We start from the raw sequence: 19129 nt of genomic DNA, 5'->3' as shown, positions 1-19129 counted from the left end.
ATCCTGCCAAAAACTAAGGGTTAATCCGTTTCTCCTCTATGCTTACCGGACAGAAGCCCGGCCGCCATGGTGGCGATGATGGGCGTCTTCCTCTCACTGATGCGAGACAGGAAGCTGAAGATGAGACCATCATGTGCCATGGCAAAGATAATGCGTGGCAGTGGGAACATGGAGCCCAGCAGACTAAACAAGCAGGGGAGGGAGGATGAGTGGATGTATGGTCTGAATCTGAACATAAACATGAGCCTAGTTCAGACAATCGCAGATGCCTCTAGCCTCACCACTAAAGCTGAATATAAAGGAGAGCAAAAGCTCAATATACCCCTTATAGTTCAGCTCCTCAAACAGTTTAATGTTACTGCTGCAATTCTCTGAACATAAAGGCTTAAATAAAGCCTATTGTTGGCATAAAAAGCAGTGCTGCAGCGGTTATGGGTCATTTTTTTGGCTTTGCTGGAGTTTAGTGGATAAGTTTAGTCCGTATTTAGTCATGGCGCAGTTTGAGAGGTTGTGGGCCGGATCGCTGTGAGATCTGTAAAGGAGCGAGTCTGTTAGTAGTTTGAATGAGCGTCCTCACCTGCCACTATGCCCGAGGTTACAGTGGCCATTATGGGCGTTTTGGATTTTTCATTGATGTTGGCCAAGAACTTGAAGAGCAGCCCGTCTTCAGCCATGGCCCATATTACACGGGGCATTGGGAACATGGAGCCCAACAGACTAGTTGAGGGGAGAGAAACAGATTCAAGCCATGCAGTGCAGTTAGCTTGTGCATTTAACATCTACTGAAGCTAATTTGCTTTACAAATATGCCTTTAAAATGTCATGAAAAAGAAAAAAAAAAACATTTTTTGGAGATCCTAAAAATATACTACCATTCAAAAATTTGAGGTATATATATATATATATTTTTTTTAGAAAATAATGCTTTTATTTAACAAGAATGCCAGTACAGACATGAAATAGAATTTTTTTGTAACATCATACAAGTAAATGCTGTTCTTTCAAAAAAATTAAATCTTACTAACCCCAAACTTTTGAAAAAAATGGTACGTTTGCACATGATACAAGACATGTTACACCTGAATAATGTTTGAAACCACTGAACAGATCAAAGAGTTTATACAGCTTGTAACCAATCAGAGACTGTCTGGGCTAAGCCCCGCCCACTTCAGGTTCCCATTCCATGAAAATAATAATTCTATTCATTCTATTTCTATACTCATTAATTATAGCTTGTGAGACTTGACTGAAATATTTGTGCAACGTTTGATTGTATAATCATTTGTAAAAGTTTTTCGTGACACTTTAAAACATATGAAACAATATGTAAATCATATTAAAATAAAACATTACAATTACTTCAGAACACTACAGCTGAATTAACTTGGTAGTAATTCATGTATTAAATTCCACACATCTTTATGCCTTGTAGTTCAGGTGTTAAAAAGGTCATATCAGGGAGAGCAAAACAGTGTTGCCAGACGTACGATAATTTTGACCTCTGTACGATGTACGAATGAATAATGAAAAAAAAAAAAAAATCCCATAACGTACGATAATTTCAGAATTTTGTGATATTTCAAATGATGCTCGTTGTAATCATAGGGCTTCTATACTCATTGATTTAGCTGTGGATCTATACGTTTACCATTCCCTGCTTTTAAGATAACGAGCACTATCTTGCGGTCCTTTACGGCATCGAATCTGTACCACAAAAGGAACCCCTCAACATCTGGCAACACGCAGGCTTCTGATGATAGCGACTCAGAGGTGGAGTTTAGACCTTTATACTAAAGTACACCTATTATTTATCTATTTTGGTAATTTGCAGGTCGTGTCAAAAAGTTGCTGGTCTAGAAGATGAATAGCTTTATTCTGTACGTTTGACTCGTGTACGATAATTTTCGTCCAAATACGATAATTTTGAGCTTCTAGTACGATACTTGGACATTTCCAATCTGGCAACACTGAAGCTAAAAAATAAATTTCAAAAATACCATACCCATTTTAAATAATTTCAATAAGCATTTTGTGCATGTGTATTTTTATAGACATTTATTTTTTCTGAAGACGTCTGGTGCCAAAATGGCACAGAACTGACATACTGCAGCTTTAAAAAGAACAATGCTATGCAAATACACAAACACACCCCAAAACGGACATAACTTGTAAACCACATGTGTAGCTCTTACCTGGTGGACAAAGCACAAAGGGAACCAACGGCTACTGCATACGTCGCCCCTTCCCAGCCCACGTATTTGAAGGCCACTGGAAGTGGGCTGTTCTTATCCAGCATGTAGTACGGCATCATCATCGTGAGGGCGGCTGATACGCCGAAGTAAGCGACGAAACAGATGAGAAGAGATGCTACAATGCCAATGGGTATCGCCCTCTGAGGATTCTTCACCTCCTCACCTGAATCACAAACAGAGGAGAAGGCCTTTATTTACACAGGAAGCCAAAAAAAAAGTTTAAAAAAAAACAAAGGTTTTGGAATACATCTCAGTTAGATCACTTAAAATAGACTCAAAAGCTAAATTGTATTGTTATAGAAAATTAAGAACTCACCTGTTGTGGCGATACAGTCAAACCCAACAAAAGCATAGAAACAGGTAGCAGCACCAGACAGAACTCCAGAGAAACCGAACGGCATGAAACCACCAACACCCAAACTCTCTTCAGACGGCAACAGCTCTGACATACTGCAAATACAAACAAGTACTGAGCTATAGTATCTCCCTCAGACAAAGACAACAATATAAACCATTTCTAGGAGCATTAAAATTTTCATTTTTCACATTATGATTTAGATTATCATTAAGACTTTCCTTGTCAAATTTAATTAGATTTTAGTGCTATCAAACGATTAATCGCATCCAAAACAAGTTTGTGTTTACATAATATGTGTGTGTGTACGGTGTATATTTATTATGTCTATATAAACACACGCATTCATGTATATATTTAAGAAAAATGTTATAGTTGTATATTAAATATATTTATATATAATATAAATTATATAAATATATGCATGTAAATATTTTCAAAATATATACTGTATGAGTGTGTATTTACATATACACAATATACACATTACACACACATATATTACAAACAACAACTTTTATTTTGGATGCAATTAATTGCTTGACAGCACTAATTTTTATTACTGGAGTAGTATAATTTTAAAATTTAAATTACTGTATCTTTATGATATGCAAAAATTGAAGGCAGTGCAACAAATGCTACAATTTAAATATATTTATTTTTAAGGGGAATTTTTGGTTACAAAAACAGGCTTCATTTTCTTGTAAGTTCTGTTTTCTAAATGCATGTTATTGATCTTACTATAAATGGTTCATTCACGCAAATATTGAAATTCTTCATTTTGTGACCCTGTAATGTTTAATCCGGTCATATTTCAATCTTCTGGTGAAAATGACAGACGTCTTTCTGGTGGAGCAATTACTACTGTTTTGAATTAGCTTTAATTTGTTATACATATTTTCAGTTTTTTTTTATATTTCTGTTTAACTTTAATTTGTTTTTATTTCAGTTTTAGTAATTTTGGTTAGTTACCTAATATTTTCAGCTTTATTTCAATTAAAACAAATGATTTAAATTTTTTGTTTTAGTATACAATAACAACGCTGTGACCACATCTCAAAATCCAATCAACATCCGATCTTTCACGATAATTTGTTGATGCATACATGCATATACTCAGATGCATGTAAAAATATGGAAGAAAAGATCTGTTGCAACATAATTGTGGAAATTAAAAAAAAAAACAACAAAAAAAGTATTTACTTCTCATAGGATGTTTGGTTGAGGATTTCCTTAGGATCCAGGCTCCAGTTTTTGAGGGTTCCTTTGATCAGGCCCGACACGACCACAAACATCAGGACCAGAACATTAACACAGGTGAACACTTTATTGACCATAGCGGACTCCTTCACCCCAAACGCCAACAAAGCTGCAGAACAAACACGACATATTCATTTGTTGCATTCCTGAACATACACAAACTGAGGTATTTTTTTTTTACTTGACTCTCAGTGGCTTACCTGTCAGTGTGAGGATGATGAGCACAGCAAACATGTCAGGATACTCTGCTAACACTCCAGGGGCCTTTATACTCATGTGTAACCTGCAGAAATTCTCGATATGTTTGCCAATGAGCTCATCAAAGGTTGCACTCCAGGCCCGAGCAACACTGGATGTTCCTGCGAAAGGGAACATAAGTGCGGTTAGCCAATATGGGTTATAACTATTGATATTTGGCATTTTTAGGCCTGACTACTTGAAGCATTCTTCTCACCTATGATATAAGACAGGATGAGGTTCCAGCCGGTGATGAAGGCCCAAAGCTCGCCCACCGTCACGTAGCTGTACAGATACGCAGAGCCCGTCCTGGGTACACGTGCTCCAAACTCAGCGTAACACAGTCCAGCCATCACTGAGGCTAACGCTGCAATCAGAAATGAGAGGACGATAGCCGGACCAGCATTTTGCCGCGCCACGGCCCCGGCCAGCACATAGACGCCAGCACCCAATGTGCTGCCCACTCCCAGTGCCACCAGGTCAAAGGTGTTGAGGCATCGGGAAAGACGAGACTCTTCAGTGCTGCAGTCGACCACCTTCACTCGCAGAAGCTGCTTTCCAAAGCCTTTTAGGTGGGCAAGGACCATGTTGATTTCTTTAAGCAGTCAGACACACACACACACACACACACACACACACACACACACACACACACACACACACACACACACACAAGCTCTTCACTGTAGGGCCAATGACCTGGAAAAACAAAAGAAAGGGCATATAAACATGATACAAAGTCCATTAATGTTTGCTTCAAGTCAAGGTTATTAACAAAGACAGCAATAGACAGCAATGTAATAAACACAATCAACATCCAGAAACGTAGCAAGGAGATCGGTAAAATAATCCACGTGACATCAAGGGATCAACTGTAATTTACGAAGCTACGAGAATACATTTGTATGCAAAGAAAACAAAAATAACGACTTTATTCAACAGTTTGTCAGCGTAGCTCCATTTTGGAGAATAATTGCTGGACGTAAACTGCGTACGCTCTTATGTGTCAGCCGTAGGCATGGGCCGGTATGAGATTCTGACGGTATGATAACCTTAGATAAAAATATCACAGTTTCACGGTATTGCGATTACAGCTCTAAAATATGTTATTTTTAAATGTCTGGGTAAAAAACAACAACGTTTTTTCCACTGAACACAATATATTTTATTTTTAAGAAACATATAGAACATTTTGGAACAGTAAACATGTCAGGCTAAATAATTAAAATAAATAATTTAATTATTGTTAATTAAATGCAGTCACTTAAGTGAGCCTAAACCTGCAGCTCAACAATAATCAGAACATAAATAAATTATTTTCTGTAAAAAAAAAAAAAAAAAATAAAATGCAGTCACCTACTATAATCAAAAACATAAAACAATTTCGTAAAAAAAAAAAAAAAAAATGCAGTCACCTACTATAATCAAAAACATAAAACAATTTCGGTAAAAAAAAAAAAAAAAAATGCAGTCATTAAACCTGCAGCTCAACAAGGTTTCTGGAGACATGCTCACTTTCTACACATTCATCTTTCAGTCCAAGTTATGAGCGGTGAGGTACAATGATGTGTGCACATACACATAAGGAGAGCGCGCGAGTGTGTCTCTCTCACTTTCCGTCTTTGACGACACGTAAAAAAAACTGTGCATACGGTATAACGGAAAATTATAGTGGTTTTGAAACTGTGAATTTTCCAAACCGCGGTATACCTTGAAACCGGTTATCATCCCATGCCTAGTCAGCCGCACAGCACGGATACGTCTTCTACGTATATTTACGCTTTGATTTGAACGAAAACATACGCAGTTTGCGTCCAGCGAATATTCTCCAAAAAATGGAGCTACGCTGACGTAGAGGAGACAAACTGTTGAATAAAATCGTTATTTTTGTTTTCTTTGCATGCAAAAAGTATTCTCGTAGCTTTGTAAAATTGCAGCTGAACCCTTGATGTCACATGGATTATTTTACCGATCTCCTTGCTACGTTTCTGGATGTTGATCGTATTTATTACATTGCTGTCTATGGGAGGGTCAGAGAACTCTCAGAATGCATAAAAAATATCTTAATTTGTGTTCCGAAGACAAACGAAGCTTTTACGGGTTTGGAATGACATGGGGGTAAGTGATTAATGACAAAATTTTCATTTTGGGGTGGAGTAACCCTTTAATCACGATTAATTGTTTGACAGCAGTGCAGCACTAGTTTTTATATAGGCTAGCCTATAGTTTAGTAATCAATTTAGCAAATACTTTACTTTGGTAACAATTACTTAACATTCATTATTTAACAGTTATGACAAATCAGTTGTCAATGTTAAAATGCTCCACTATTTTGTCTAAATAAATTACATATGTAAGGAATAATTGACGATGGGCCGTTGGATTATTAGAAAAATAATGCACACCCGAGGTGGTAATGCGGTCACGACGCGAAGCGGAGTCAATTATTCCACTTATACTACGGTTGCCACACCTCAAGACATCGATCAGATGATATATTTCAAGGCATTCGTCCGGTATTTCTACTTAAATCGCTATTGTGAGTAGGATTATTTCTTCCGCATTTCATCCAGCGCCTCCGTTGCTAATTCCTAAACGTCATTTTAAACCGTAACGGAGGCTTGAGCCGTTAATAACAGACTAATGCAGTTAATAACTAAGTTATGAGAGAGAGAGAGAGAGAGAGAGAGAGAGAGAGAATTACCTCTGTGCGTCTCTCAATAGTGTTCGGCAGCAATGTCTCTAGTTATAGTGAAACTTAGTTCCTTTTGTTCACGAACAGCGCCGTTGTTGTTCCCTCGCTTGTGAGAAGTCATGAAGTTTTTAAGTTGTTTACTGATAAAATCGTCAGAGTAGCGCTAACAACATTAGCGCGGTGTATGCTAGTGTGTGCAAACTGTAACTGTAACGTATGTGCGGTCTGTGAGGGAGAGAGAGCGGGAGAGATAGAGTATGTGATTTCCGCACATAATAAAGTGTAATTTTGTGGCAAAAACATGGACATGATCTGTCGTTTTTATCATATTGTTTACTATATTTATTTATTTGGCCAGTGTCGTTGTGGGTCTTGGTTATTTTGCTGTTGTAAGACCTTTGAAATAACAGAAATCATTTGGCGAAGTGATATGGTCATGTAATGCGGTCAAGAGCTGCCTGGAACTACGTTCGCCGTGCGTTTCCCTGAAAATAATTGCACACCTTAGAACGTTCGGCAGCCAATCAGATTCAAGCATTCAACGGCCCGTAGTATAAATATAAATATAAATATATATATATATATATATATATATATATATATATATATATATATATAAAAGAAAAATAAAAATATTATTATATGCTACAAGTGAATTTAGGCATCACAAAGTACAGTATGAAAAATGGATATTAGTTTTAGATATTAGATAAAGATTACTTTTAACAGTGTTTTTATATTTACTTACATTTATTATTAGTGTTTTCACAGATTAATTTAAGTGAGCATAGATGACAGCAAAGGTAATCTAAATGATAAGGATATAAGCATGTACAACTGAATAACCAATATTATGTTGACAATCAGTGCACTTCTTGTTTATTTTCAGTACAAAGTCACCGACTTGCATTATTGAGTGTTTAAATGTGCAATCTTACAATGTGTACATTAAAGTATGAAAATTACCCACCCACCTAAAAATGTTGTTAAAATGCCCTAAACAGCGTTTGAAAATCTGATTTTTCTTTGCATGTACAAATGAGGAAAATGGAAGCAATCAAAATCAACAAAAGAGCAATGATATGCAAGTACTATAACTTTGGATAAAAGCGTCTGCTGAATGACTAAATGTAAATATAATGTTCTTAAATAGCATAGTGTTAGTTTATGACAAATATATATAAAAAAACATTCAATTAAAGTGTGAAACCAGTCTTTTTAAACATCTAAATTCTTAAGTTACTAAATAATGATTCAAGAAGTGCGATCCTGACATAAGCTGGGAGAGTCACAAGAGTGATGATATTTGAGCCTGGCTCTACCTCCACAACCAGCGTGATTTCTCTTACTCATGGTTACTGTAATAGCTGTAAGCCAAAAGCAGACTGGACGTAAGCCGAGGTATCGCTTGAACTTTACAGTAGGATCTTTTTATAAACACACAAGTGCAAAGCTAACGTCACTGATCATATTTAGAGAGAATAAGACACACATGTAATAAATACACTGTACGCTAATAAACAGAATGACATGTGCGCTAACGGGTGTTATTCCCATTTACAGTTTACAGTAACAGGAACCCTTATTTCATCAGCTCCTATAAGGAAGATGAAAAGCTCCTGATATTTGGGTCATTCTAGGTCTAATTTCAAAGCTAAGTATGTATATATATATATTATATTCAACACAAAGAAACTGAATATGACATTAACGTGTTCTTGACATGTATTACATTCATTCTTATACATCACTTTTAAAACAAAGACTAATTTACAATATTCCATTCATGTTTGATTACACAAAGGAAATATATCAGAAGATAATTTAGTCTGAAATACACATATTAAGTTTGAGTCTCCCAGAAGGCCACTGATAAACCCTAAAGCAAATAAAATAAATGAATTCCATTGCATCATTTTGTGAGCAAAACCAATAACGGGTTTCATGGGAAACTCAAATAACATAAACAGCAAGACATCAAACCCACAGAGGCCGCTAATCAGAGCACTCTGAAGTTTCAGATCTTTTTCTTACCAACTTGAAATATCAAAGCAAGGAAATCCTCAAAATAAAAATAAAGTCCAGTGATTCTTTTCTCTGAGCTCTGGCTTTAGTTCAGCACCTCCTCCAGGTATCAAACACAATGAGGATTTGTAAAATAAAACCTTTGATGATGCCTTTTCTCTCTGAACACGTAATAAATACAAGCAAGGGGAGGCGTTCAAACCGGTGTCTGCCTGTAGCACGAGTCCAATGCCTTTGTGGCAACTAACTCATTCAAAGCCTGGGCCACAAATAGCACACGGTGAGGTCACGTGAAGACTAGCAGCTGTGGTGGTCACTGAAGCCTCTAAGATTCTGGTTTCTGCCTGTCTCTGCCTTCTGTCACGAAACACCTCTGACGCTTAAAGCGAGATAACATAAAAGTTGATCTCGATATTTCAGCCCTTGAATGATATTTCATATGCTTTGAAATAATGTGGTGCTAATTATTTACTCATGTCATTTCAAACTCGCATGACGTTTTTTCTGTGGTATACAAAAAAGATGTTTAGAAGAATGTTCACATTGAAGGGAGTCACATGACGTGCTCATGAACCAAGTCGCACTTGAGTAGACCTCAGTATCGTTTGGCCCCTTTTTGCATTTTTATTTCGTTTTATTTTAAGTTTTATTCATTAATAATACTTTTCCTGATTGCATACAATCTGAAACGGCAGGAGTTGTCTCAGTCAGCTTCTCAGATTAAGAAGAAATCCAAGCAACCGACCGCGAGTGATATGATGGACAAGATGGTGAATACTGTTACACACTTTGAAGACATTCTAAGAACCAAGTTGACGGCGATGCGGAACGAGTTTGCTTCTCACATGTCAGTTGTTCAGTCGCTATGCTCTAAATTTGATCTTCTTACAGGGGAGATGACAGAACAAAAGAAAGTTGTCGCAGATCACGATAGGCGAGTGCTGAGCGAGTGTATCTGAACTGCGAGTGCTGAGCAACAGGTTGTGGACTAACAGGATCGCAATAGGCACAGCAATCTACCGACGTGGCTCCCGTCTCTTGGACGGGCAAAGAGATTGAAGTGGAGCGAGCGCATCGCGTGTACACAAGGCTCTCCTCAGATTGCGCTGAACCACGGGTTTTCATCTTTAAACTGTTACGGTACATGGACAGAGAGCTCATTCTGCAGGCCGCTAGACTTCACGCCCCGGTGTAAACATCCGACGGAGCAATGCTGTCTTTCTTTCCAGATTTTTCTCCGATCACCGCAAAAAGAAGAAGTGCATTTGCGCCAATTAGGAAGGAAATGAGAGAATCTGGCATCCAGAATTTTCTTCTTTATCCTGCAACGCTGAAGGTGATTCTCAATCAAGGTGAACCTAAAATGCTATACTCCCCAGAAGCAGCAAGAGTTTTTCTCAGGTCACATTCATCCACCAACTCTCAGTGAGCTTCAGCTGGACATTTGCTGTCTAATCGGAGAAGAGATGCTCTAAATGGTTGGGTGACTGTGTCTTTCACTGTTCACTTTAATGTTCTTAATTCATAGTTACTAGAAGCTTTCATTGTGCATACAGTATCGCTTACTGATTATGATGTTATTTTATTTATGTTTCTAGTTGTATTCCTTCTCTCTCTCTCCTTTTTTATTTATTTATTTTTTAATAGGGATACTACCTAGTCAATATGTGACTATGGAGCTAATGTTGTTACTTCAGTAATATGCAGGTTTTTGTTGAAGCTACGGATCATATTAAGGGGTGCTGGCAGATCAAGGTTTGTTCTTGGTTTGATATGCCGTAGTTCATGGGAATGCGTTTATGCAGATACGGATTCTGTAATAATCGCATATCCTAGATAGATCTGGACCCAAAGGAATCACACTCTCAAGCTTTTTTTTTTTTCTGAATATGAATCTGTCGTCTTCTCCTACGTGTAATCTCTGTTCGCAAGGATCTTTAGGCACGTTTTCAAATTGTTTTTTTTTTTTTGGGAGTGCCCCTCTCTCTCACAGGACCTGTTATATTTGTTCACAATTTTTTCATGAATGACTTCTATGACTTCACCTTGTCCATCCAACAAAGATGTTTACTATTAGTTGCTCTTACAGCACCAAAAAATTGCCAGTCAACCGTTGGAGTCAACACAATGGACAGACGAACCTGGTCTGTGTATTTGTTGGACATTGTCTCGATGGAACTCTCAACTTCTCGTGTGCATGGATCTAGAGTGGAAACTGTAAGCTTGTGGCATTCAGCTTCTGATGTTGTGTCATCTTTTCTGGAATCCTTGTGAAAATGATTTTATTGTGGGTTGAGGTGGGTTCTGAATTTGCACAGTTGCTTTTTGTTTGTTACTGCTGTTTCAGGAAGAAAATTTAATAAAAAGTTGCTAAAAAAAATAAATAAAAAGAATGTTCACACTGCTCTGATGTGAAGATGGTGCTCATAAAGCACAGGAGTATTGAAGGTTGAGTTATTTTTGCCGCATTTTAGGCTTTGAATACAGAATATACACACAAACGTAAAAAAAAGTATGTTTGTAGAGTAATTTACAACAGCTTCAAACATGGCTCAACCAATCAACCTTTATAAGCACCGTTTTTTTGCACGTGATTATTTTATACAATGTATGCAGCATTTCTTATTTATTTGTTCTACTGAAGTTTTTGTCTTATTGCTTGTAAATACTTTATTTAATCGCTGACTGTTTACTTGTCTTCAGTGAGCTTGTTTTTTTAACTGAGGCTAGTATTAGCTTTGTGATATTGACACTGGTGACAAGAATTATGAAATTTCTATTATGAAAGACCTTATTTAAAGCAAAAATAACTAGATTGTGACATATATCGTTACCGTGAAATAAAATTACTCATATCATGATGATTTTGGTCGTATCATCCATCCCTAGTCAATGCTTTTGTATTTGCTTGAAAAAGTCCTTTTGAACAAATAAAAATTAAATTGTGTTACTCTGGGAAACATTGCATTCACTAACAAAAGCATTGAAATACAGGTTTTTTTTTCTCCCACTTTTGTAACCTGTTACGTTCAGAGTGTGCAGGCCTTGCTCACTTTTTGTTTTAACGGTATGCAAGTTCCTCAAAATATCTCCTTTTGTGTCACATGGAAGAAAGCAAGCCATACAGGTTTGGAACAACATGACAGAGTAAACGATGACAACATTTTCATTTTTGGAAAAAAAAACTATTCCTTTAAAAGTATTTCAATCTAGTTCAAAACCCAACCAAACAGCATAGAACCTATACATTAGTCTAAACCAGTGGTTCTCAACCTTTTTGATTCCAAGACCCAGCATTTTGATGAACTGTCCAGGTCTAGAAATCACACTTTTGAAATAAGGTTTATTCATATCAAGTCTTTTCCAAAGACGGCAGCATTTTTGACTTATTTCAAATCTTTTAAGTCATCTTAAGGCTCCCATGAATGTTTCCTGAGGCCCCTATAGGCCCCTGGTTAAGAATCACTGGTCTAAACTAAGCAAAACAACTACTTATTAGGAATAAAAGCAGGTTCTTCTAAACACATTCTCAGTGGGATGCCTGTCGATGTTAACATTCATGTTCTGGGGGCTGTTTGTTTGGAGGAAGGGCAATGGAACAATGCCTACGTAGTATACAGCCTAATGCTGCGTGGCAACACATGATTGCGCAAGGCATACTGGAACATCTGCCACTCACAGCCTTGAAGAGTAATAAGCACATCCATATCTAATTTAAACGTCCATAGCAACGCACGCATGGAAACTCGTGCTTCCGTCAAGTATAAATCCAGTAAGTGGGCTGGGAGAGGGCCTTGCCCCATTTTCCACCAATCACGGAGCACCGGCAGAAATGGGAGGCATCTGAACGCATCAGCCGGTCACATTGTGTTCACACATACACACACCTCTTCAATCAGGTCACGATGCCCAGGTCAGTTGACTGACTTTTTGTTGAGATGAAGGTCAACATCTGATGTGATCAAAGTTGTACTGAGGAATTTGAGGCATGCACTCGAAGTACATCTAGTACAACTACTATATAATGGTTGCGAGAAGCACATGTACAGCATGTGAAACATGCTATGTCTTCATCACGTAAATGCATAATACCTGGTTGCAATAATTTACAAAACAGCTCGGTCTCCTCATTTAAATAAACTGCAGAGGAAGACAGTTGAGAGAGATGGCAGCTTTTCCGCGAGTGGGCATGGTTTCAGCGCTGCCAGCGTTTGAGAGAAGAGAATACGATTTTTTCAAGATTTTGATAGCTTATTTTATTCACTTGGCGTTTTTTTTTTAGCATTCAAATTTGGCTGGGTGGTTAATAACACATTTTTCTGTGGTGTGATAATCTCAGTACACACATTTAATATTGAATATACACGGACTTTAAAGTTTCTTATGCTTTCCAAGGCTGCATTTATTTGATCAAAAATACAGTAAAAAATACAATAAAATATTCAAATAACAGTAAAAAATGACTATATATATATATATATATATATATATATATACACATTAATTTTTTTAATTATTCCTGTGATGCAATGCTGAATTACCTGCATCATTACTCCAGTCTTCATTGACACATGATCCTTCAGAAATAATTCTAACATATAATTTGCTGCTTAAAAATAATTTCTATTATATTGAAAACAGTTGTGCTGCTTAATTTGTGTTAACTGAAAGTTCAAAAGAAGTGCATTTATTTGAAATATAAACATTTTGTAACATTATGAATGCACTTACTGTCACTGTTGCTTGATTTAATGTATCCTTGCAAAAAATTAAGAATTTCTATATATATAAAATAATAATAATAATCTTCCTGACCCTCAAACATTTTAACAGTAGTGTATAATTTTATAGCTCTCACACTGCAAGTATGAGACATATACCAAATATTAATATGTACCAAAACTATTAATTCAAACTTCAGTAGCAACATTTTTAAAGTTAATAAGTTAGATTTTTTTTTCATGTATTAGTGAAATTATTTAATTCATTTTTTTTTAAAGTTCAAAACTTCAGTGATTTCTAGTAACATCATTCAAAAAATGTCAAATATTCATACATCACATCTTTCAAAGTATAAAAACATTTTTTTTTTAAAAGTAGTAAAAATCTAGGTACATTTTACTTATGTTTGTTACTGTGTATTGGTGTTTTTGAACTAGATTTTACTGTATTTTTTTTACAAATTGGTATACAATATATTATGTAGACAAAATACTTCCAAGGCACTCACGTGGTAAGATAAAAAGCCTTTAATGTGCTGGGCTTAAACCATTACAAATAGTTAAAAGTATTTGTAATGATTTAAGCCCAGCACATTAAAGGCTTTTTATCTTACCACGTGAGTGCCTTGGAAGTATTTCGTCTACATAATTTGATCTTTACCTCCACCATACCCAATGAGCACCCATGTAGCACTCTCTGCTTCCGTTTCCTGGTATACAATATATAACAACTAGGTCTGTGAAACACCTTTATGGACAGTTCAATCAAACAGCAGAGGCCTGCCAACACCCACACTGATTAAACCAGCCTAATACTGTGCACGTTTGTATGTCATCATGCCAATACTAAATTTGTCTCCTGAAATCTGAAGGGTATTAATAATGAAAAACAAAACCACCATGAAAAGGTGATGTGAAACCACAGACATCCTCAAAACAAAACAGTGATGACAGGTGACTTATTGAAGCAACCCAAGGGGATTTCTGGGGTTATATAGGCTTACTCATGCCACTCATGGAATCTGTCCGCTTTACTGTCCAAACAAAAACTCTGTCAGGACAAAGTCATGACATTTTAACTCGACGTGCCCTGAAAAGCAAACACAGTCTGCCGCCCTTCAACTCCACAGCAACACCTTCACTGTCAATGTACTGTCAATCTGTCAATATGAACCTAACCACATATTAAACAAATACAACAGCTTGAATCAAAACCTAATCAGGGATGGTCACATACAACAAATTTGCATTTTTACAGTTGCAACAGCCCATAACATACACACACATACAATTCAAATAAAGCTTTTGTATAACTTACGTTATCACTCAATACATTGAAACCGACAGAAATTTTGGCTCTACATATTTTACCACACAGGCATTTAAAAGCATTACGTGGATTTTTGCAGAATTTATTCACTTCTTGACGATACAAATTCTCCTGAAATCAATATAGCTTGCACCTTCCTCAAACACAATATTCACTATGTGATAAACTAGGTCAAAGTCACCTTGACCTTTATATATGCAGTTTGTTCATGGCTGTGTTTCAAGATACAGAGAAAACTATCAAACAACGTTACATTTGATTATTTTCTCTGAATCAGTACAAATAGCATTTTAAAATCCTTTTAAACTCTGATTCAATGATCTGTTGAATCATCACTCAAAAATGTTTAGATCACATGTTTCATTTTGCCATTTTTTTTTTTTTTACTACGCATTACAATGTGCTGCATGATTCAATGTAATTCTTGTTTAGAAATGTGCATTATTTTTATCTAGAGTTCTACTCTATTTATTTTTTATATCTTGAATCTAATTCATTTCGATTTTGAATCAAACACAGGCATAAAAACCAAAATGTGACCCTGGACCACAAAACCAGTCATAAGGGTTATTTTTTAAATAGAGATCATCTGAAAGCTGAATAAATAAGCCAATATTTGGCTTAAATACAACTATTTGAAAATCTGGAATCTGAGGGTGCAAAAAATAAAAATATTTTGACAAAATCACCTTTAAATTTGTCCAAATGAAGTTCTTTGGAATGCATAGTACTAATCAAAAATTATGTTTTGATATATTTACGGTAGGAAATTTACAAAATATCTCCATGGAACATGATCTTTACTTAATATCCTAATGATTTTTGGCATAAAAGAAAAATCTAGAATTTTGACCCATACAATGTATTTTTGGCTATTGCTACAAATATACCCCAGCGACTTAAGACTGGTTTTGTGGTCCAGGGTCACAAATGGTTAAACGTTTTGACAATTTAAAGTATAACATACAGCACTCACTATGATTCCTTAGTCAAATAAAATTTAAGGAAATTGAAAATGTAAAATAGGCCTAATAGCAGAAGCTGTTTTTTTTCACAAAGAGCATGAATGACAAAAATGTAATTGAAAACAAAAGAACTACCTCTCTTTCTGATATATATATGACGCTTTGTAAACAAACCCAGCATCACTGTATTCAGAATAGAATAACTTTAACCAATAAATCATTACTACATGTTATAAAATGCACACAACAGATGTGTTGAAGATGTTCAATATTTCAACATGAGGCTTAAAATGGAAACAAAGTTAACTTTTTTTTTAGTGTACACTAGCAAACATTATATAATGCTTAACATGCCATGGTTAATGTAATTAAAGGCAGAGCTAATGTCACGCTGCATGCGCAGTGATCAGTAAATAGTTTGTTGCTTTTTATTAGCATAATGTTGTTCTTTGTAAATTATATTCTCTTTTACACTGTCTGTGTGTTAGACATCAATACATGGATATGAGTAAATGTGAATCCTGCCTTTGTTAACCTCCGTGAAGTTGCCCCCAATACTCCAAATGGTCTTGTTTGTTTGTGCTGGTTTGTGTCAGTAAAAGTTTTGTTTGTGCCGCTTTGGTTTTTAAAATATTAGACATTGAATTATAGGCGATAACGTCACTCAGCCCCCCAACATGCTCCAAATTCACCCAAAACAGGCTCAATCGTTTGTGCTGGTTTATGTCGTAAAAATTGCTTCAGTTTTTTAGATATTAAAATAATATTTAATGATCATTCTGAGGTCACTCAGCCCCCCACATGCTCCAAATTTACCCCAATAGTCTCGTTTGTTTGTGCCGGTAGTATTTTTGTTTTTACTACTGTCTTTTTTAACAATACAGTTGAAGTAATAAGGCAAAATTCAAATGGCAAACCAAATCACATGAAATAGTCACAGTCACTTAATTGTTAGTAGCTGTATTCATTCAATTAGGCCAATTAAACAAGAAAAAAAATTAACAAAACCAAAAAATAAATAAATAATTAAAATTAAGACTTGATATACATAGGCCTATTTTCGTTTCTGCACACAAATAAAACATGCAACAGCCTACTGGCCTATACTTTGCTTCATTTGTTTTTCCTTTTTTAAACATGAGGGGAAAAAAAAAAAAAAAAAGAGCGGTTGTTGTATTTTTAAATGCCATCCTGAAAACCAAATTTGAAATTAGAACCTTACACAGAAAATGCTGCCTGAAAAAGTAAAAATGTTGATTTATTCATTTTTTTTAGATTTTTGTTTATGACTTTTTGCACCTTTAGTAAACGTTTGAAAAAAAATGCACGAATTAATCTAGAAAAATTTTGATTTTAACAAGTTTTCTTTGGCCAAATTAGAAGTAGGCTAATGCTTCTCCCACACGTTCAGTTTAGAACTATATCTCTGTGCTAGATCATTGATGGGGAGCTGGGCTATTAATAGTAAATATTCTTATTTTATTTTATTAGTATTATTATTTGGGCTGAGTGACCTCAGAATGACCTATACATATTATTTTAATATCTAAAAAACCAAAGCAGCACAAACGAAACTTTTTACAGCACAAACTATTTTGGCAAAGTTTTGCGTTGGGTGGGGGACCAACTTCACGGAGGTCCTGTTGGGATCATATCACCTCTATATTTTGCTTCCGAGTAAACTATTCCATATTTATGTTCATTGTCTCTATGAAACAAAACGTAAACAACACTTACTGGAAAAAGCTCGTTTTCTTCGCATCTGCACGATTCCAAAATGAATTACGACTTTATTCTTTTTCAGAAAGGCGATTATCGCAAAAAGAGGACGAATTTGCAGATATACAAAACAGTAAACAAATTTCCCGCATTTTTTAAACGTCATAATAAAGCGCAGCCACACGCCCCAAACAGACACAAAGCAGATGGTCGGCGGCGTGGAGTTCGAGTCATTTAGTGAATCGATTAGTTCAGACGGTTCATTTCAATGAAAAAAAAAGAAAAGAAAAAAAAAAAGAAAAACATCCTGCTTACTAAATTTGTATTTACACAGATACCGTCGGATTTTTATTTTTTAACTGTGTTTCTTTACAATTTTACTCCAACACACAGTTGTAAAGTCGAGGATTCGAGAAAGGTTTCAGGCGTTTTGCGAATCGGTTCCTTCACAAAAAGAATCACTTCAATACAATGCTTCGTGCGCGAATCTGAAAGATGGTACAAATACCAGTTTAAATCCACGAGAACAGGCAAAAGTAAGCACTAAATGCCACAAATCGTCTTTGTGGGCTTGCGTTTCTTGGGTTTTGTTTGAGATTTGGTTATTCATTTCCGCTCGCATCCGGCTACAGTGCAATGAATTACAAACACACTACTATACAAACACATGCGAACGCCGCTGGCTGTTCCTACTACCCCCTAATTCTGGAATAAACAGTTAATAATCACAATAAATGTGCTTAAACGACGCGAACTGATTCCCATAACAATAATAAAGCAGGCAGGTAAACTTATAAATTGAATTCATGCGATATCTCGTCATCTTTTAAAAGTGAGGTGTTGCATCAGCCTTTAAATGGAGAGCAGCACCATGTGCATCGCAGACATGAGAGGACGCAGGAAGCAGGTTTTCAAAAAGTACACGTAGAAGAGGATTAATGCACAATATAAATCAATTGTTTAAACGCACGTGCCTCATTCTTACCTGGTAACCAAAGGATCCCAAAATTCACTCTGCGACCTCAGAACTGACAGCTTCGCGCTAGACGAAAAATAAACAAAAAGCCGGCGGACAGCTGGCAGTTGACTTTCTATTCTTACTTCTTTTTTAGGGTTTATTCTATTCTCACTAGAACTACTTTACAATAAAATACTACCCCTTCAACCTTGAGTAAATCCCACCCATGAGGCTATCATTGGCGGATCGTCTGCCTCTAACATCCTTCCGTGTGCCAACACCCAAACGCGCGAGCATCACCGACCCGTGTTTTACTGAGAACCAAGCGCTACTGATTTGCGTAGTCAGGTTTATTGATATTCAAACGAGCTACTTTTCTTGTTCATTTGTTCGCGTCGTTTCTGCTCATGCAAGTTACAGGCTACTGTTAATCCCTCATAAAGCTTACTGGATCTTGTTTGACTATAGCCTACACAAAGGCCTCTAAATTATCAACTAGATCAAAATTTGCTGGAAAACTGGTTTTACAGAATCTATGGCCTGCCCTTCTGTCTTCTGATTTATACTTTACACTTTTAGCAAGTAAATGACCTCTTAGTAACCTATACTTGT

General features: G+C 36.1%; 1 protein-coding gene across 2 annotated transcripts in view; it reads right to left on the bottom strand.

Annotated features, from left to right (window-relative positions):
- The window catches only part of slc7a1b (solute carrier family 7 member 1b), a 29411-nt gene extending 10507 nt beyond the window's left edge, over positions 1-18904 (bottom strand). The window contains exons 1-7 of one of the 2 annotated variants that reach the window (XM_058744816.1): positions 18545-18904; positions 4322-4803; positions 4068-4226; positions 3811-3976; positions 2569-2702; positions 2193-2415; positions 578-717 (exon numbers count right to left, since the gene is read on the bottom strand). In XM_058744816.1, coding sequence (XP_058600799.1) covers positions 578-717; positions 2193-2415; positions 2569-2702; positions 3811-3976; positions 4068-4226; positions 4322-4691 — 1192 coding nt within the window. In that variant the 5' untranslated portion in view covers positions 4692-4803; positions 18545-18904. Of the gene's footprint in view, positions 1-577; positions 718-2192; positions 2416-2568; positions 2703-3810; positions 3977-4067; positions 4227-4321; positions 4804-17577; positions 17722-18544 lie in introns of those variants that run through there. The other variant, XM_058744817.1, reaches the window with a different exon arrangement.
- Positions 18905-19129: the final 225 nt, after the last annotated feature.

Source organism: Onychostoma macrolepis, chromosome 15 (assembly GCF_012432095.1).
Source record: "Onychostoma macrolepis isolate SWU-2019 chromosome 15, ASM1243209v1, whole genome shotgun sequence".
NCBI classification, from domain to species: domain Eukaryota; kingdom Metazoa; phylum Chordata; class Actinopteri; order Cypriniformes; family Cyprinidae; genus Onychostoma; species Onychostoma macrolepis.
This window is presented reverse-complemented; position numbering and strand designations above follow the sequence as displayed.